The sequence below is a fragment of the Nothoprocta perdicaria genome, unplaced genomic scaffold (genome assembly GCF_003342845.1).
Source record: "Nothoprocta perdicaria isolate Ctin4 unplaced genomic scaffold, notPer1 scaffold_50, whole genome shotgun sequence".
Lineage (NCBI taxonomy): Eukaryota > Metazoa > Chordata > Aves > Tinamiformes > Tinamidae > Nothoprocta > Nothoprocta perdicaria.
This window is the reverse complement of record NW_020455755.1, coordinates 4262965-4282174: the sequence shown is the minus strand read 5'-3', so window position 1 is coordinate 4282174 and position 19210 is coordinate 4262965. Positions and strand designations below refer to the sequence as shown.

The following is a 19210-nucleotide window of genomic DNA, read 5'->3' as shown; positions in this document are numbered from 1 at the left end:
AAAAAAAAAAAAAAAAAAAAAAGCGCTAGTAAAGACCACATTTAAAGCACATAGGAAATATCACATAAGCCTAAATCCATTAGGAGTTCTGAAAATCTGCAGCAAAAGGTAATTGATAGAGAACTGTTTTCCATGACTGCAATCATGGAAAATAAGCAGCTGTCTTGAAATTTGTTGACCCTTCCATCTGAAACATTCTCCTGTTCTGAAATAAAATATAAGTCTAGAAATGATGTGAATGCAGGGTCCAGGCATGACTGTGCCAGCACATGCATGAACTTGAAAAGGAAATTCTAAAGATCTAGGAAGTGTGAGCATAGAGCTATCTTTGTTCCAAATACAATAGGACAAAACAGCTTTAGGTAGATTCTTTTGTGTCAGCTATCCTAGCACCTTGCTATTCACCCCTAATTTTAAGCTTTAACTATCTTGAAATAACTTACCCAGCTCTGCTATCCACTGGGTCACCATGTCCACAAACATTGCTAGCACATTGCCACCATTGAGTGATGCTGCTACTGCCAAGTAGTTACCACTGAAGTAGGGATAATAAGTGACAGCTAAGAAAGGATCGGGTGTCTCTGGAGGCTGAAATCCCTGGGGCATAGAAATGGTCAGCTGAGCAGAGGTGCCAATATTGAGAACTAGAACACAAAAGAAATAAAAGTGTTTTACCCGACCACTCTGAAGGAGGACAATGGGGAAAAATTATACATCAAGATTAACCAATTACAAAGACAGACAGAAATAAAAATGAAGGTCTCATGCGCAGCCTATCAGATACATGATCATACCTGCATCAGTCCTCTCACTCAGACAGGAATAAACAGAGCACTGAAAATCTCCCAGGGCAATTCCAACTTCTGCTCCCTTGGGTATTCCATGCCAGGCAGAGATTGTCCTGCCTGCAATACTACCAGGGTCTCCCACCTCTGGGAGCAAGTGAACAGGAAAGCCGGACTTTTCCAAGCTGCAATGAGAACAATATAATTGCAGGAAAACAGTGCAGGAACATGCAGCATGATTACGAGGACCTCTTTGAAATCATAGGTGAACCTGGCATTTGTGGTTGCCGGATTTATAGATGTTTTCACCAATTTAGAAAATCTTCCCTCAGGCTAGAGCAGCATTCCAGTTCCACTGGCTGGGTGGACTAGAATATTCTCAAAGAATAAATTTGTTAGCTTTATATATAATACGGTTAGCTGAGATTATAGAACAGCATGGCCAGTTAATATCTAATGCTATCATAAACACAGGCAGGTCCAGAGTTAAAAGACAGATACAAAAACAGACTAAAAATGTAAATTAGCTTCAAGTGCCTAAGAATTTAGAACCGTTATGGAAATAGTTAGTGGTTAAAACCAAATCACAAATATTTAAGTCCAACAAACTTTTTAAACAAACAAACTTTGAGATACACTATGCTGACACCTACCACACCAGATTAGTGAAAGATCAGCAAGCCAGATGCAAGCATCCATCATTCTTTCAAGGCATTAAAAATTTTTACCTTCACGAGCAGATCTTTTTCATCTTGGGAGTCCTGGCCTAACCTAAGCCCTGAATTGTATAAGATCCCCCCTGAAAGAGCAAATCATTAAAGAAAATACAACCACTCATTCTAACTTCTCTTAAGACTTCCTGTAGCCTAATAACTTTTTGATAATATGGCAAATAAACCTTAGTGATTACAAAAAGCTCAGCAGAAAGAACCAACAGCCTTCTTTTACTAGCAAATGCAGGAGCTGCAGCAGGCACCTTTCCATCCCTTCCCATCATCACACCACAGAAAGGGAGAAGAACATCTTTGTATACAAGGTCTTACTGACGAGCCTCTTGGTTCTGCTGCTTCTAAGATAAATTCTATAAAAAATGGCATTTAAGCATTACATCCCTTACAAGCCAGAGTAAACTCCCAATGCCCCTGTATGGGACATACTATTAGGACAGTTTAATCACTATAAGTGATTAGGAGTGACTTTCAATCACTTTCTAGTCTGTAGCACATTTATACTTAGAGCCCAAAGAGATGTCTATACTACCCAGTGCAAGCAATGTACGGAATCTATTGAATGACTTTAGCACTTACGTGTCAGTATTCCAGCTTTTGCTTGTGCAACTAAAATATCCCCAGCTGGCAGCATTTTGGTCAGACATCAGTGGCTTCTTCAGGTCACACAACATGGCAACCACATAGTCATGGATAGTGCCGGCTGCATCATAAGACTTCAGAAAATCTGGACTTTTGAACAAAACATTATTAACCAAAACAATGAGGAGTGCTTCAAGGCATGAGGCAGCAAGAAATTTACAGTGCTATAAGGAATTTCAGTTATGTGCAAGATCTGACCACATTCTACACATTTGTTGAACGCATGTGGAAAGAAAATAAGTTTTCCCCGTCTTATAAAAGCAGCTAGACTCATTGCTGAGGAAAAAAACAGTGCATTGAGGAGCATAACACACTAGAGATGAAACTGTCTGAAATCACTGAAGAGCAAGTCCTGCAACGTCAAGTCAGAAGTAAAAAATTACATCCTCTGCGAACATGACACAACAAAGCAGACCTCCAATTCTATCTCATAAGGAGCTCAGGGTCGAAGGAAGGAAGGAACTGGAATTAATTTAGGGACTGTTTCTTTTAGCATTTGGCAGCAGCCAAAGCAATTCTGTTACCACCTCAGGCATGTTTGTACTTTTGACTGCCAATCTGCAAAAGGCAAAATCACAGTGTTCAGACTGTGTCACCAGACCTCCTTTGAGCAGCAGAGTGATTAGAACTGTTCTGATTCTTTAAGGCTTCCATTGCTATATGGGCAGAGGATTTTCTTTTTATTAAGAGAGCTGTAGTATTTTTTATAAGGTCTGGGGCTCTCTTGTGTGTTAGGTTGCATATACTCTATATTTAAAACCAGCATTTTAAATATTCTTTGACTATTTAATTAATATTACAATTACAGAGAAATGCAGCAACTAAGCCTGCAGTGGTCATAACCTGCTACAGAAATACTAACTGTCATGTAAGGTCAACATGAGAAACTGCCAATGAAAGAGCCTTGTGGAAAAAACCTTTTGAAAAAAAAATGTACCTCTTTTTTAAATACCAGTAGACTGTGGCACATCCAAAACCTTTAGCTAAGCTGATATGTGACTGCGGCTGAGGAAGAGAAGAGAGGAAGTCAGGGCTGCAGCGTCCGTCTTGCCACGTGACCAGATTACTGACCTCCTCAGGCTGAAAGTTTGGGCCAGTTTCACTCTCTGTCCATTTACAACCTAAAACACAAGAGTGTCCAAGAATTCCAGTGATTTCCCAAACTACAGTCGCAGCAAACCTAGCATTTTTCATTTCTGGATACTCAAATGATTGTGCAATATATTGGGAAAAGAGCAGAAAATTTGAAAAAAAAAAAAAAAAAAAAAAAAAGGCAGGAGAGATCGCAATCAAATGAATTAGTCATGCTTTTCAGCCCTAAATAATGTCATAAACAGAGAACACTATCCAAAGTCTCCCGTCGCTACTAACACTCCTAGTGTCTAAAGGCACCTTGAGATACTAATGATACAACTTATATATCAGATAACCCACCAAAAAATTGCAGTTTGGCTAAGAGAGGTCACATGCTATGACATCTCTTGGATACAAATCTTAATTAGAATCTGTCACATCATGATCCAGAGAGAGTTGTATTAGTAGCGAGCTGCATACAATGAATAGCACGTAGTTATTTCCATATTTGAGTCAAAGAAAAACTGATTCTATGACAGGCTTTTTTTTTTTTTTCCTTTTAGCTGGGGGATGGGGTAGGCTTTTGTCATATGGATGCAACCTGGGCTGTGCCACTTGACCTCTCATAAGGCACAAGAAGAGGTCCCAGGCTGTTTTACTTACAAACATACACAAAAAGTCTTTTCCGAAGTGGACACATGGATTGGAATTTGTACTCATGCAGTAAGAAACAGCCATGAAAGCTGGGTAGTACGATATGAAACACGCAAATACACATCTTTTTTTCTGTCCCCTTGGTTCTCCGTTCTATCAAGTCTGTTTGAAATGAATTTACAATTGGTTTATTTTTCTAGTTCTAAATGGATTCTAGGAAATACTATCGACCATAAAGCTAACCCTGAAGGATGCTATTAAAACACATAATTTGTCCCCCAAAGCACATGGATTCACTTAGTCTACTCAAAGCAAATGTGAGCAAACAAACTCTTCACTTTATTGAATGGCAGAATTGAAACAAAAGTGACATGTGGCTTTAGGAAATAAAATATTAAGCAAGATCACAAAAGAATCTATGTCTATTACCAACTCAGGAGACTTTGCTAGACAGCCCTTGGGACAGCTGGAAAGCAAACAACGGCTCCTTCAGCCCATCAGGATTATTTTTTCATAATAATTTTAGTAGTTAAGGTAAAATTATAGCCAGTAATGAATAGCATACTGTCTCTTAAAGCAGTTAAGAGCCTAACAACCTAAGGCACACAATGACCAGCACTTTTGGAAAATTTGTTTCATGTTCTACAATAAATCTTTGCTTAATTTGTGTAGCTTCTATTATTATTTTAATACTTTCTATTATTATTTTTAATATATGTATAAATTGCTCAGGTGTTCACATAGTAATGGAAAGAGAATGAAGACAAGGAACCAGATACTGAAATCTGAAATAAATACCCTAGACTTCACCAGCTTAGCCGAGAAGCTGTATCTGACTCCCACAGCTGGCAATCAAGCCCTGTTCTTCAAACATCCTCATTGTCATAAAGATTATTTGAGTATGTACATGATCAAGTCCCATATAACTAATTTATGGTGGCCAATTTCATTTCTGAGATCTTGGCCTTTCAGTGTACAAGCACCTGGGTACCCAGGATCATCACCATAATCGTGATATTCTCCTACTCACAGAAATGTAAGCTGTAAGATCAATGCAACAGGAAACTCTATTATTAACTACAAAGAAGAAAAAAACAAAACAAACAAACATACAAAAAAAACCCCACACAAACAAATTTAAATTAAAAAAAAAAAAAAAAGGACTGAAAACATCTTTTACCAGACTTCAATTTTCCTCCTTCTGCATATGATGGACAAACAATTGTCAACATACAAATATGCAATTCTTCCTTCGTATTACTGGCTGTGTTGACTCTACAAGGATCTCATAAGATTAAATCCCTTAGCTAGTCTATGTAAACAACATGGTTAACTGTAGTGAGCAGCTGACATTCCAGAAATTAAAGCAAAAACCCCACAGAAGAAGATCTGATGATGATTCTGTCTTACGGAAGATCAAAGTTAACACGCAGCAATTTCCTGCAGATCATTTCAGTGCTAAAAATTATTTTCTGCATCATAATATTTGAAATAAGAATGCCAAAGATTTAGTTACCTTGATGTCTTTTCCAAAACACAATCCCATGCATTTGTCCTGAAATACCTATGTGACTGACTCTTTGAAGCTGTTGCTGGGGTAGAGCAGCAAGGCATTCATTCAGTGCTCCTATTATCTTTCTGACATTCTGCTCCATTCCCTGCAATCATAAAGAATATACCAAACATAAAGTCATTGGGATTCACTGACTCTATTAAATAAGCCTACTCTAGCCAGAAGTGAACAATATAATTAATTTAGCTTAATATCATATATTGGAATAATATTTACTCCTAAGTAAATAGGAATAATGCAAAAAAACTCCAACCACAATCCCCTCAAAAACAATACTAGCAAGTTGAGACTGATAGCACCCTACACTGAAGGCCAAATAATTCCCCAAGTAATTTCTATGATTCTAAGTTATCACTCTCAAAATTATTCCTGATAAAAATCTGTCCCCTTCACATGTTCATATTGATACTCTTCCTCCTCACTATATGCCTTTATTAAATAATTTTTATCACTTTTCCCCACAAACAGGATTACCTAGTGAAGAGGTTCTGTTTTGAACGCACTCTCCCACTTTCCTAAAGCCCCTCCACTATTCACTCAGCTTTGATTTTGAAGAAGCTGACACTTCATTTATGGATATTCTGTTCCTAGATCTACCCAGTGCTGATCTACTGGTAAACTGCTCATCTCATGCCACAGTGGAAGCTGGATTACAACTTCTACACTTTTCAAGATTCAGATTACTATGTGACAGAAGATTATATGCAAAAATGTTTAAAGAAAGTATAAACATAGCCCATACATATGATTTGATTTGTGATTTATTAACATGACAAACACAATTCATCTAAACTCAATTCAATCCAAACACAATTCATCTAAAGTCCTCTAACAAGAGTACATATTCCTGGGTATTTCAAATAATCATTGCCAGTTATGATCCCATCTCACAATGAAGTGCAAAATACCCTTCCTGGAGGCAAACTGGTTGTCGTTTCCTGATCAACAGCATCAGATACGAGGTGTTGGTTCACGAGAGAATAATTTCAGATTGTTTTATGACATCTCTGAACCAACGGTGGAAGAAGAGGCAGACTTCTCCAGCAGAAAGTCTACAGAATTAGTTCTCTCTGTCCTGAGAACATTCCTAGTAGCTGCCTGTTCTTGAAACAAGGGAGAATGTTCCTAAAGATTTGCTATTCACCTAATAAACTCATTGGCCCATGTTCTGTTTCAGTTTGACCTAACCATTTTACTAACTTTTCAGTACCTCACTGTCTCTTAAAATAGGTTTTTCTCAGCTTTCTTGAACAGTAAACATGTTTTAACTCCAATTTTGATCGCAAACAACCTTTTCCCTCGTTCCAGGCACAAAGCGACCCAGGAAGGACACTGGAAGCAGCACAGCAGAGCAGTGTGATTTGGCGAGGCTGCTGCCTGAGGGCGACCAGCGCGGCCCCCCGCCAGCCCTTACCTGCTGTCCAGCACCCGGGCTGCTCGTTTGCGCCCGTGTCTCCCTGGAGCAGCTCTCCGTCACCACAGGTCCCTGCTCTCCCCGTACGACCAAGGCGGCCTTAACGGACGTGGTGCCCAGGTCTATGCCCAGCACGCAGGCTGCGCCGGGCCCGCTGCCCGCCATGGCCACCACGGCGAGGGGCAGCTTTCACCTTCCCTGCCCCAGAGACACCCCCGGGTGCTAAGGGAACATGCAGCGCCTGCCCAGGCGGCACGCGCGGAGTGGGGGCACTGCGTGAGCAGCCTGGACTCTGGACTCCTGGCGCTCAGGGAAGAGGACGCCTCCCCTCAACAGGGCCATGGACACTGCCCCTCCATCTTGGGTGAGGCGGGTCGCTCTTTCCCCTCTTCGAGAACGCGGGTGTCTTCGAGTGGCAGCGCAGCAAGAAGGCAAAGTCGCAAGCCACCTCTTCCCACGGCCGCGCTCCCGCCTCACGGCCGCGCTCCCGCCTCACGGCCCCGCCGCCGCCTCACGGCCTAGCCACATCCAAGATGGCCGCCGAGGGCGGCCGCCCCGGCGCTGCGCTGGCCCAGGGGCGTTAGGCGGGGAGTTGATGGGCGACCGCCTCACGTGAGGAGCAGAAAAGGGAAGAACCGGAGGTGCGCGGGACGGAACGGCGGCGTTAGGAGGAGGTAGGCGCCCTTCCTCAGGCGCTTGTCTGAGGCGACAGCCCCCCTCCATTCCCCTTGCAGCGCGGGAGGCAGCTGCTCCACAGCGTTGCCTGCGCGCGGGGCGGCGGCGAACTACAACTCCCAGCGTGCCCCGCGCGCGCCGCCTCAGGCGGGCGGGAGCTGGCGGGGGCGCGGGGGCTGCTGAGACTTGTAGTCGCGCGCGCGAAGCGCGTCGCTGAGGTGAGGGGAGGTCCCCGGCGCCCTGAGGCGGCGGTCGCCTGGGCGCGGCAGCTGGGCGGGCGAATTGCGAGGGGAAGAGATGTCCCCGGGGGCCTGGGCAGAGGAGGGGGTCAAAACGCCGCTGCCTGTGGAGTGGGAGGTAGTCGGGGGTCCCTCCAGCGGGCTGGGGGACGCCGGGAGACGTTTGGCGGGCGTTGCCCCTCAGGCGGCGCTGCGTGGAACCCCAGCGGAGCTTTTCCCTCCCTCCAGTGTCTCCTTCTCCCGCAGGCCGGCTGGGATGGGGATGAGGCGCCTGCTCCTGCCGCTGCTGTGCCTGTCGCTCACGCCGCCGGGGCCTGGCGGTGAGTGTTTGCCCGGGGCAGCAGCAGCTCCTGGCTGGGAAGAGGTGGAAGCGCCGTGCAGGAGATGAGTGTTCTGCTCCGCAGGGCAACGATGTGCACCACGGCTTCTGATGCAGATAATACCCATACAACTTCCCTCAATAGCAGCTCTTGCAGTTTACTCGTACTTAAAGTTCTCAATTCTTTCTAAATATATAAATTTGGAGGTACAGAAAGGTGCTCCCAGCTGTTACACGAGGCTCCTGCCACAGCAGCGGGGCCCCCCACCACGCTAAGGCAATTGGCTGGTATCTACCACTTCTCTGTATCCAGCCCATTAGTTTTTACAGACCACAATTTCAGCTCTAGCTGTCTTAAACTTTGTAGCTCAGGAGGCAAAACAGGGTGCCAATTAAAGAAGCTGTGTTAGAAAATAAGTGCCAAGGATTAATCCATTTATCTCTCTATAAAATTAAGATCAGACACACGAATAGCTCTTTCTTTCTTCTATCACTTTTATCCTTTAAGCATACAAACCCATAACTGCTGTCACATGATAAAGCATTTGAGAGAAAGGTGCTTGAGAATCCTGCAATATTAAGGCAGTCAATGCACGTTCACTTGAACATATGGATACCTGATTTAAATTTTGGCTCAAGGGGTAATTTTAACCTGAACTTTAAGCATTATGACTAGGATCACAGCAAGAAACAATTGGCATGAGTTTAAAATATCATACACCTTCTGTTGGCATGAACTTTTGTTGTACTTCAAATATTTAAATTGCTTCCTTATGACTTGTTCAAGTGACAAGTTTAGTTCCTCTTTAGTTGTTTAGTTTCCCTTGAAACAACCTGCAGTCCTTTTTTGCTGTATGTGTACTATTTTTATTTGACTGGCAGTGCAGACAGCATTTGATGCAATCTTCCTATACATAAGGAAATGGCTGGTTCTTTAGAAGGGGCATTTGTCATTCATAGCAATTGAGGGGAGGTTGTTTGGTTTTGTTTTCCCCAGATGGAGCCATTGTCTTCTCTGTCCCTGAAGTGGTTACATTAGAAAATGGAAGTTCCACAAACATCACTATATCTCTGAGGTAAAATTACAAGTGTAATTTCCCGTCTTTGGAACAGGGGAGAAATTAAAAGACAGGTGTGCAGAGTGAATCTTAGTTGTGTGCAAACGGCCACCTCTAGACCATTATGTCACTTTAAAACCAATTTGGTCCAAAGTGGTGCAGAAAACTCACACACAGCCTTGTGTGGAGTGTGGTTTCAACGATATCCTGGAAGGTCCCAACAATCTCAGGAAGGAACATGGCTAAACAGCACTGCAGAAGCCTAGAGCTCTTATTTTTGCAAAGAAACAGTACTGTAATCTAGTTCATGAACAAGTACAGCATTTGGATCTTAAGATACAACACATACAGTAGTACAATTAAACCTTCTGGACAAATGCCAGCTAGGGAGAAGCTGTACAGAGCACCCTTCCATCACCTCTGCTTATCTTCTGCCCCAAATCCTGTCCTGGTGCTTATTACTCCCTCACTGGTTTGGCTTTGCTCTGCCACCACATAGGTGGCAGAGAGAAGTAAAAGGAAGAGAAGAGGGAGGTAAAATGTGGTCTTATAACTGTCTAGTTATAACCAAGTTTTCAGAAGAAGGAACAGGACATTGCTAAAATACTTTGATGTTGGTCTCCCTTTGAGTACTAGGCAGTTATTGTTGTGTATGGACTGTCCATTAAGTTTGCCATGGCTGTGAGGAATTGGCAGATATTTTCCAATAGGCTGGAAGGAAAGTCTCTGAATTCAGGACCCAGCCTAACTTTTTTTTTTTTTTTTTTGCGCTTTTGCAGGGCTCCATTAAATGAGACACTGTTAATAACACTTAATATTACATACTCATCAAAACACAGAACCATTATTGAACTACCTAATGAAGTAAGTAATGTAACAGACTTGTGACCTTATGCAAAAACCTGCTGTTAGCGTGAACCTCTCCACTTTCTTCGATTTTACCTTGCAGATAAAACTGCCTGCAGGTCTCACTGAGGTAGACTTTCAAGTAAAAGCAGATGATGTTGGACAAGTTACAGTGTATCTTCATACCAGTAATTCCAACTTAACTGGGTGAGAACACTTTTTTTTCCCCCTTACTCTCTGCTTACAGTCTTGCTTTTCCCTACCCTTAAGGTGACTATTCCCTCTTTTTATAGTCAAATAATTAGCAAGACAGGGTTAAGAATCTGTAGGGACCTTCAGCAGTCTTCAAAGTATTCTAATAAACACAGTGTGTGGAAGTAGAGTGGTAGTCTAGGTGTCTTAGATTTCATTACCAAATGACTGTGAATTCTCATGGCTCCTTAGCCTGATTTAGTAACCCCTCCCAAGAGCCTCAAAACTACACATCAGCTTTCCTGATCCACAAAACATTTGGCTGTAGATGCGCACTGAGATATTGCTGTTACTTTACAGGCTACTTGCTAGAGCAAGTTCTAAGTCTTTAAGTTACAGGGGCCCACAGATGCTACTCTCCTCTGTAATAGGAAAAGTAGTCCAGCAACATGGAGAGTAGTAGATTGTATTTTCCCTGTTGCCCACATGGCAGCACACAACATCACACTCTTGTCTTACTTCCTCCTTTTGCTTCTGCTTTTAAAACTTGCAACAAATGCAGAGATAACCACATCCATGAAACGTTCGACAGCACAGGCTTCATCATGAGGTTATGCTGGCAGAGCCTGAAAAGTGAAACTCTGCTGTTGCATAACAGACCACATGCTAAGCAAAAGGAAACACCAGGCACAAGATAAGCTTTTGGAAGATTTGTATGATAGTGAAATGGAAAGGGTCAGACGAGGGAAAAAAAGGGATAAAGCTAGTCATGGCAGAAGTCTTAATTATAACAAGATATTAAAGGAAAAGGGAAAAACTCAATTGAAATCAACTTGGGATATTTACTACCTGGTCTCAAACTCTTTAGTTCAGTTTCCACTTTAAGTGAAAAATATCCTGAAGATATCCTGTGTTAACAGGCTTGTTGGCTAACTTTGTACATTGTTCTTCAGACCTAGGATTCAATTTCAAGTGATTCACAGCATCATAGTGAAATATGCAGATGAGGTGATCGGTTGGATCTATTTCCTTGCCTGGTCTATCTCCTTCTATCCTCAACTCTTTGAGAACTGGCGACGGAAAAGGTAAAGAGACTTAAGGGGTCTTTTGAAGTTACTTGAGCATTAAGCAAGCAGGTCAGAGGAAACTGAGCACTTCCTAAAAATACCTATTCCTAAACTTTGGCATCCAATACTAATCTGTAATAGAGGAGACTTCCTCCTTGCCTTTGGTGCTGTGCTTTACATCATCTGACCAAGCTAGTCTTGATACCCTCTTTGAAGATTACTTATCTTGTTAGCTACTTATCAGACAGCTCCTTGTAGTATTATCATTGCAGCAGCTCTCCCTAAACTGTCATAAGTAGGAAGACTAACATCTATGAACATCTATGCTTTGGCTTACATGAAAAATTTATATTGTGACAATATATTGTCACATCCTAATGAAAAATCCCCCCTGAAACTGGCTGCAATGCTCTGACTTGGTATTTTTCCTACAACTTCTTTTTCTCTCTAGTGTTGTCGGATTGAGCTTTGACTTTATTGCATTAAACCTTATGGGCTTCATAGCATACAGCGTATTTAATGTAGGACTCTTCTGGATTCCCTTAATTAAGGTAAGTATGATTATCTTCAAAATTTAGGCAGGAAGGGGGAGATTATTTGCAGAGGAAGGTATAGTATTTGACTGCTTTTGGCTCCTCTTACATTTAGGAGGAATTCTTACTCAGTTATCCCAATGGAGTGAACCCAGTGGCTATCAACGATGTGTTTTTCAGTCTCCACGCAGTAGTTCTAACTCTTCTCGTCATAATTCAGTGCTGCATCTATGAGGTAGGTCTCTCTTAGGACCGACCTGCCACTCTGGCAGAGCTCCCTCTGTCGGCACCTCATACCACCCTACACTCTGGTCCCCTCTTTCTCTTCCCCAAAGTCATCTTCATTGCCCTTTCCTCAGCCTCTCTAGAAGGGACCCCTGGCAGTCCAGCTGCCTTACCTTCCCTGAGCGACGGGTCACTGCAGCGAGCCTAGCAGCTCCAGCCTCATGGATGTTCTGAACTTATCAGCAGCCTCTTTCAGGACTCAAAATAACTAAGGCAAACAGCCAGGTTCATAAAGTTCCCAAACAGATCTCTAGGCAGTACAAAATACAGCCCTACGCAGTACAGATAGCAGTGTGTGTTGTTGCTGCTGCTGCTTCCTTACCATGCTGAGCCTTCCCTGGTTTAGTTCTGGTCCTCAAACAGCCTGCAGCTCATGAGGTTCCTTTTTCAACCCATCCCCTCCCAAAACAGCTGCTGTGGTTCTTCTATGCTTCCCATCCCATTCCGTCATTAAAGTCAGGTGCTTCATTAAGCTCAGATGGTTGTTTATTTAGTTCCCATAGTAAAAGCTGCTGATCTGAACAGCCAATTTACTCTAGATGGTAACTATTGCTAACAGATAACTATTTCATTTTAATGTATCTGCATTTCTGTCTCAGAGAGCAGGTCAGAAAGTATCCAAAGTTGTTGTTGGACTACTGGCACTCGCATGGATTTTTACAATCACAACATTGTTCCTTGCTGCAGCTGAGGAAATGACGTGGCTACAATTCTTATTTTGCTTCTCTTACACTAAGTTAGCAGTCACACTGATAAAATATTTTCCACAGGTAAATCTCAACTATTTTTCTGGTTTTATACTGTAACACTGTCATGCTGAATGAAGTTCATGTTCTTGAAAGTCTGACTAAAAGGCAGTAACAAGCAATAGTTATTCATATTCAAAGTAGTATGAAGTTCCCATATAGTTATTTGCAGGAGTTATGATGTTAATCCCAGAATATTCACTTTTTTATTGGGATTGCCTGGGGCAGTAGGCAGTAGATTAACTTATAAAATGAAGAGAGGAGTCTCCACGGTGAGTTTTTCTTCCATCAGGAGGGAGCAGCTGAACTTCACTTGCAGAGTACGTTCTGGAGGAGCCAGAGAGGACAAGATTTCCCCTGGCTACTGAGCTGCCACACTAGGTAGCCAGAATTAAGGCCTCACAGGACCACTAGGGTCCAAGAGGTGCCACTAGGCACAGACAAGCAACGAGGTCCTGACCAGTGTCTCATTCCACACCAGGCCTACATGAACTTCCGTCGGAAGAGCACAGAGGGATGGAGCATTGGAAACGTGTTACTAGACTTCACTGGTGGAAGCTTCAGCCTCCTGCAGATGTTTCTGCAGTCATACAACAACGGTAAGGCTGGAAACGAGATGGTTGGGGGCCTAAGTGGTAGTTTGGGGGTGAAATCCTGCTGCAAAGTTTCATCAAGTTAAAAATGACAGTTTATCCTACAGAAACTGCAAAGCAGTTATTAGTTTGCTTTATATGTTTACACACAGCAAACAGTCCTGAGGCCTATCCAAACAATCCAGTTAAGCATCAGCTGCTCAACTACATATGGCTTGGCCATTCAAGGCAATAATTTGTTAGTCTGATTAATTTGTCTTAATTCTCCAATCTTGTGTTTGGCAGACCAGTGGAAGCTAATCTTTGGCGACCCAACCAAGTTTGGCCTGGGTGTCTTCTCCATCATCTTTGATGTTGTTTTTCTGATCCAACACTACTGCCTTTACAGAAGACGGGGGTATGAGCCCTGTGAATAACATCTGCCAAAATAAAAACTTTCTAGTGGACTGACCCCCCCATCTTGGCTGGGAATTTCAAGATGTCTCTTAACCAGCTACCAGAAATACCAAATCTGAGCTCTGCTTACTTTGATCCTTTCTGGTACAGTGTACAAGCTCTTGCCTCACCAAATGCTGATTGCCAAATGCCTTAAAGGATACCAAGCCACTATCTTGTGGATGGAAAAAAACTCTTATACCTGTTGAAGCTGCAAATCCAGCTTGGCTTGAGCTGCTGAAGCAATATGTAGCTCCTCTTCCATTAGCAACAAGAAGGGGAAAGATCAGACCTGTGGTTTTCTGATTGTGCTTCACTTCCAAAGAGCCAGATTTCTGGCTTCCAAAAATCTGAGAGCGTGTTTAAGTAACAACTTAAAATGTTAACGTAGCAACAAAGAAAGCAGCTCCACAGACCTCGCTGCTGCTGCCTCCTCACAGACCAAGTCACAGTGTCCCCCTGGGTGGTAACGGCAATAATGGCACATGAAAGGGATACTGCAAGAAAAGAAAAAAACTAAAAATATTGATGTTAGAGTCTGAACTCCAAGAAAGGAAGATTCCTGAGAAGAAACAGCAGTGGTGTTGCTTTTGCACCAGAAGTTCTTTCAAAGGTGTTAAAACAGTGCTCAGATAAACATATCCGAGCACATCTAGTGCACTAATCTAAATTAATTTTGCTTGGGTGTGCTGACATGTCTGGAGTCCTGTCCTCGTGGTAAGGAATAAAGATTGTCAAAGCAATTATTTCTAAGTGGATCATGTAAATCAATAGCCCAAAGACGCTAAGACGTTTTGATCGTGGGCAACATTCTAAACACAGGGGCTCTCTTCCTGGTACAGATCCAGGCCTTGAGTTTCTGGAAGGTAAGTACTATACGGTGTTACTGTTGACACTGTCCAACATCCACTCAGGAAAACAAGAAGTCCCAGCTGGAGGCCTTCGACTATGTAAAGGGACACAGCTCAGGAAATCCAGCTTTGTTTTATTGTGTGTAAAGTCAAGTGACAAAGCAGTACAAATCGCAGTGTATCTTTTATAGTAACAAAAATAACTTCAGTTTGAAAGCCTTAAAAATTACCACTGAATCATCAATTGATACAAAATTCAAAAGCAGGATTGTAATAATTCAATAGATACAAAAATGGTAAAGAGGCATCTGTTGGTGTGTACAGAACAGTCTGAGATGCATTAATCACAATAGACCTATATGGCACAGCAGTAATGTACTGAATAAGTTAGTCTGCCATCTCCTCGTGCTCTATTTACAACAGCCTACCTGAAAACTGCAGAAGGAAAGTATAGATATGTATAAATCAACTGAGGTGGATTAAGAACTCCAGTTTTCAGATAACTGTAAAGCTAGCTGGTTAACCAGCCACAGAGGATGCTAGATAATTAACTTAAGTTTTGCAGCAAGAATCTTAAATCCTGTAGCACGTAATTGATCTCAACAACTTAGTAGCTTACTAGAAGCTTAAATTTGGTCAAGAGGCACTTATGCAAATTACTGGCATATTCATCTCTTCCATCCAATAAATCAGGAATTTAAGGAAAGCCTTGTACAAGACACAACCCAAAATTCATCCCCACCAGCTGGTGCCTGACAGAAATGGTATAAAGAAAGGCAGGCTACAGAGAGGAGCAGCCCTTTTGCTGAGTCCAGCAGCAGTATTTTCTCTACCTGCTCACATTGCTCTGAACTCCTGCCTTTTAATCTTGATTCCTTTGCTGTTAAGAATTACTAAGGAGCAAGGAGAATAAAGGTTTCACTCAGACAGCAAAGATGAATTGGAGTGTCTAGGAGACTTTAGTGCACTTCACAGGTACTAACCGAACTCTTCTGTATCACTCAGTTGTCTCTTGCCTGAGCAAGTTGCTCCATACAGGGAACCTCTGCTGTAAACCAGAATGCCCAAACCTGTCAGCGCACTGTCCAGCTCGCACAGGGTGAGATTAGTGCAGTGCTCCTCCCCACAGCAGCGTGCAACCCCAGGGGCATTTTAATTTCCCAGCACAGGAGGACAGGACAACTCACAGCTAGAGGCCTGACCACAGCAACCTCTCTTACCTTCCCTGGTAGGAGCCTCACTTCCTTTTGTAATAGGAAGCTTCTGTGTCAAAGTTAGGGCTCCTTAAATAATTAGTAGTTACTTCCTTAAATAATCAGTATTTGTCCTGTCCTCCTGGAACCGTGGCCTATGTAGGGTCTTCCAAGGACCTGCAAGGAAGACTTCAGAGAAGCACCCTGCTGAGGGGAGTAGAGTTTTACTACTGTCAGTGACACCAGAAGAAAAAAAGAAAAAAACAGTGTTTACCACAGGTAGGAACATACACTCCTTCCAGACAGCCTGTTCGGGTCTAGTAGTTGCTTCCTTGCTTGAGATCCAGTCTGTATCTCTCCCTCCCCAGCCCTTCCCAAACCTCACGCTTGCTTAGGACATCATCGACTGCTGCACGGCCTTCTGCAGAGACTGCCTGGTCACGAGCAGCCGCACCACCTCTTCGTTTCTTTTTGTCAGCCTCTTCCTGGCCTGGTCGTGCGTCACCATCGTCATGTCCCAGCCGTTCACCTAGAGAAAGAACAAGGTGCTTCAGCAGGTCCTGACAATGCAGGACAAGCCTGGGGCAAAGTTGCCCATCGCTGGTGGGTTCCCTCAGGCCATCCCAGCCTAACAGCTCTTCCCAAAATCCAGCCAACGGGAACAAACAGGAGGCACGTGCATGGACTCACAGGAGTCCGGTTATTTTTTCCGCTACGTAGTCTCTAAGAGGAGGTAACTGCTGCTTGGCCTACCCTCACAGCAGCCCTGGAAGCACCTCCAGACAGCACTTCCCCCGGCAGAAGCTTCTCCGCTGCACACCCCCAGGCACCGAACGGGCTCTTGTCTTAGCCTGGTGTTTACCTGCATGATCTTGTCACCGATCTGCAGCCCCGCCACTTCTGCTGGGCCTCCTTCAGTCACCCTCGTCACATAAATACCCTGCGGAAAAAAAATAAGTGCTTGTTTGCTACCTATGGAAGCATTAAATCCTCAGAGAGCTACTTCACTAGCAATGAAAAAATACTTTGTGCTGTACTGCTGGATTCAAGTTAACAGCAAGCTTTGTGAGGCTGGAAAGCAGGAGCTGCACAAAGCCGAGTTCAACGCCAGCCCGTCCGCGGCCGGTCACGCGGTGCTGGCACAACCTGGCAGCCACGAGAGGTGACAGGAGGCAGGAGCCAACAAGCACGCGCGGCGCTTCGCAGAGATAGTTGGTGCTGAGAGCAAAGAGCTTCTGACCTTGTCGGTCTTGTCCTCGGAGAAGGGATTCTGAGTGGGGTCCTGGTCAATGCCGCCTCCAATGCTGAATCCTAGGATCAGGTTGTCACCCTGGCGGAGTTTATGTATTTCAATTCTTTGCTGAAAGGAAAACAGAATAACAGAGTACTGCGATTGCTGGAAGAAACCCTTAAGTCTGTTTCAGATGCACACAAGGCAGGTAGGTATTTCTGTCGCACAGATGCTATACAGCTCAGTTAGCTCCCCTGGCCAGGCGCTGTCACAGCCCCAGTCAGGATTAGAGCCCTGAGTCAAACCCCTTGGCAAGTCAGACCATTAGGCCACGTCTGCCGGAGCCAGGGCTGCCTGGGGCGGCTCCGGGTCCCACCCTGCCCGGACCCGGAGCCGCGAGCGCCGCCCAAGGTGCCCGCGCGGCCCTGGAGCGGAGCAGCCGCCCCGGAGCGCGAGCCCGGCTCCGAGCGCGGCGGCCGCTCCGCTCCCTGTCTGCCCCAGCGCTGCTCTTCCCGCGCAGCCTCCTCAGCGGAGGCAGCCGCCTGTTCCGGGAACGTTTATTTCCAGGTGCCACGAATTATCCGCTAGATTTCCCTGCGGTGCCCGCGGGAAGCGCCGGGCTGGGCCGGAGGCTCCCGGCCGCAGGAAGGAGCCCGCGCGCCGGGACGTGCCCCGCGCCCTCCTCACCGCCCCCCCAGAGGGGGCTGAAACCGCGGCCCTCGAGGCGCTGGGGGCCCCGCGGCGCCCCGTGCCCTCTCACCACCACGGCGGTGACCGGCTGCCCCGGCACGTAGGACATGGCGGCTCCGCCACCCGCCGCCGCCGCCGCGCGAACAAAGCGCCGCGCCCGCCGCGCCGCCCCGCCCGGCGCTGACGCGCACGCCGGAAGCCGCCCCGCGCATCCCGGCGGCCCGCGCGCCAAGATGCCCGACAGGAGCTTCCGCCGGTAGGGCCGGCGGGCGGCGGGAGCGGCGCGCGGGGTCCCGCCCCGGAGGAGAGGTAGGAACCGGGGCGGGGGGGGGAGCGGCGGCGGCGCCTCAGCGCCGGTAACGGGAGCCGCCGCCCACGCGCCTGTCCCCGCCGCAGGGCCGCCTAGAGGCAGCGAGGCCGGCGGCCATGGCGGCGGCGCGGCGCGAGGGGCCGCAGTTCATCAGCGAGGCGGCCGTGCGCGGCAACGCCGCCGTGCTCGACTACTGCCGCACGTCGGTGTCGGCGCTCTCGGGCGCCACCGCCGGCATCCTGGGCCTCAGCGGCCTGCACGGCTTCGTCTTCTACTTCCTGGCCTCCGTGCTGCTCTCCGTGCTGCTCGTGCTCAAGGCCGGCCGCCGATGGAACAAGTACTTCAAGTCGCGGCGGCCGCTCTTCACCGGCGGGCTCGTCGGGGGGCTCTTCACCTACGTCCTCTTCTGGACCTTCCTCTACGGCATGGTGCACGTGTACTGAGGCGGCGCCCGGGCCCCGCGGCCTCCCTGCGTCCCGCGCGGTGCCGCGGAGGCGGCAGCGCCCGCTCGTCCCGCGCGCGGCCCCGGCGCCCTGCGGCTGCGAGGAGCAGTCGTCCTCACGGGCAGCTAGGCTGCTGCTTGCGACGGGGGACGAGCCGGCACCCCCAGTAACCCACGGACACGGGCAGTAGTTCACAGTAGTATGTAATTAAGTGTACGGAAGGTTTGGGTACAGAAGTACATTTGAGTTGCTAGTGCAAATGTTATCCTTCACAGTTGCTCTCTGTGCACTCTATAAATAAATGTCATTTCCATGGATGCTCGGCCCTGCCCTCCACCGCAGTCGGTACCGTGCAAGTCAGATGCTTTGCTCTGAACCCCGGCGTGTCCGGGGAAATACAGGCAACCGAATGAGCGACGGTGGCTGCTCGACTGCGCCGACACCAGCGATGCTGTTAGCACCCACCCCAGCTGAACGAAACGTGAGGAGGGTTCCACGTGTCCCTGCCAGGAACCAAAAGAAAAAATGAATCCCTCCTGCTGCCCGGACCCCTCTTTGCCAGAGAGGGGCTCCTGCAGCCCGAGCAGCAGGCCCAGCCTCCAAACTCATGAGCTGCTCTGTCTGGTTTTTTGAA

General features: G+C 46.0%; 4 protein-coding genes across 5 annotated transcripts in view; 2 read left to right on the top strand and 2 right to left on the bottom strand.

Moving 5' to 3' along the window:
* SHPK (sedoheptulokinase) overlaps positions 1-7221 on the bottom strand; it is an 8164-nt gene extending 943 nt beyond the window's left edge. The window contains exons 1-6 of one of the 2 annotated variants that reach the window (XM_026047866.1): positions 6871-7221; positions 5400-5541; positions 3093-3276; positions 2093-2245; positions 795-970; positions 444-644 (exon numbers count right to left, since the gene is read on the bottom strand). In XM_026047866.1, the coding sequence (XP_025903651.1) occupies positions 444-644; positions 795-970; positions 2093-2245; positions 3093-3276; positions 5400-5541; positions 6871-7035 (1021 nt within the window). In that variant the 5' untranslated portion in view covers positions 7036-7221. Of the gene's footprint in view, positions 1-443; positions 645-794; positions 971-2092; positions 2246-3092; positions 3277-5399; positions 5542-5930; positions 5983-6870 lie in introns of those variants that run through there. The other variant, XM_026047867.1, reaches the window with a different exon arrangement.
* Positions 7222-7465: 244 nt separating this feature from the next.
* Positions 7466-14507, top strand: CTNS (cystinosin, lysosomal cystine transporter). The gene is made up of 11 exons (XM_026047951.1): positions 7466-7482; positions 8031-8104; positions 9101-9179; positions 9941-10025; positions 10111-10214; positions 11153-11284; positions 11718-11817; positions 11915-12034; positions 12684-12854; positions 13312-13429; positions 13709-14507. Exons 1-11 carry the CDS (start codon positions 7466-7468, stop codon positions 13837-13839), a joined length of 1131 nt encoding a protein of 376 aa, XP_025903736.1. The 3' UTR covers positions 13840-14507.
* A 395-nt stretch (positions 14508-14902) lies between these two features.
* Positions 14903-17950, bottom strand: TAX1BP3 (Tax1 binding protein 3). The gene is made up of 4 exons (XM_026047868.1): positions 17894-17950; positions 17143-17262; positions 16765-16842; positions 14903-16431 (listed from the first exon to the last, which is right to left on the bottom strand). Exons 1-4 carry the CDS (start codon positions 17930-17932, stop codon positions 16294-16296), a joined length of 375 nt encoding a protein of 124 aa, XP_025903653.1. The 5' UTR covers positions 17933-17950; the 3' UTR covers positions 14903-16293.
* Positions 17951-18249: 299 nt separating this feature from the next.
* EMC6 (ER membrane protein complex subunit 6) lies at positions 18250-18599 on the top strand. The gene has a single exon (XM_026047950.1). The coding sequence runs from the start codon at positions 18250-18252 to the stop codon at positions 18574-18576; it is 327 nt and encodes a 108-aa protein (XP_025903735.1). The 3' UTR covers positions 18577-18599.
* Positions 18600-19210: the final 611 nt, after the last annotated feature.

Coding starts and splice junctions, on each gene's coding strand:
- CTNS (XM_026047951.1), top strand. Junction 10,026..10,110: donor TTATTGAACTACCTAATGAA/GTAAGTAATGTA, acceptor TTTACCTTGCAG/ATAAAACTGCCTGCAGGTCT. Junction 13,430..13,708: donor TCTGCAGTCATACAACAACG/GTAAGGCTGGAA, acceptor TGTGTTTGGCAG/ACCAGTGGAAGCTAATCTTT.
- TAX1BP3 (XM_026047868.1), bottom strand. CDS start 17,932: ATGTCCTACGTGCCGGGGCAGCCGGTCACCGCCGTGGTG. Junction 17,263..17,893: donor AGCCGGTCACCGCCGTGGTG/GTGAGAGGGCAC, acceptor TTTTCCTTTCAG/CAAAGAATTGAAATACATAA. Junction 16,843..17,142: donor CCGAGGACAAGACCGACAAG/GTCAGAAGCTCT, acceptor TTTTTTCCGCAG/GGTATTTATGTGACGAGGGT.
- EMC6 (XM_026047950.1), top strand. CDS start 18,250: ATGGCGGCGGCGCGGCGCGAGGGGCCGCAGTTCATCAGCGAGGCGGCC.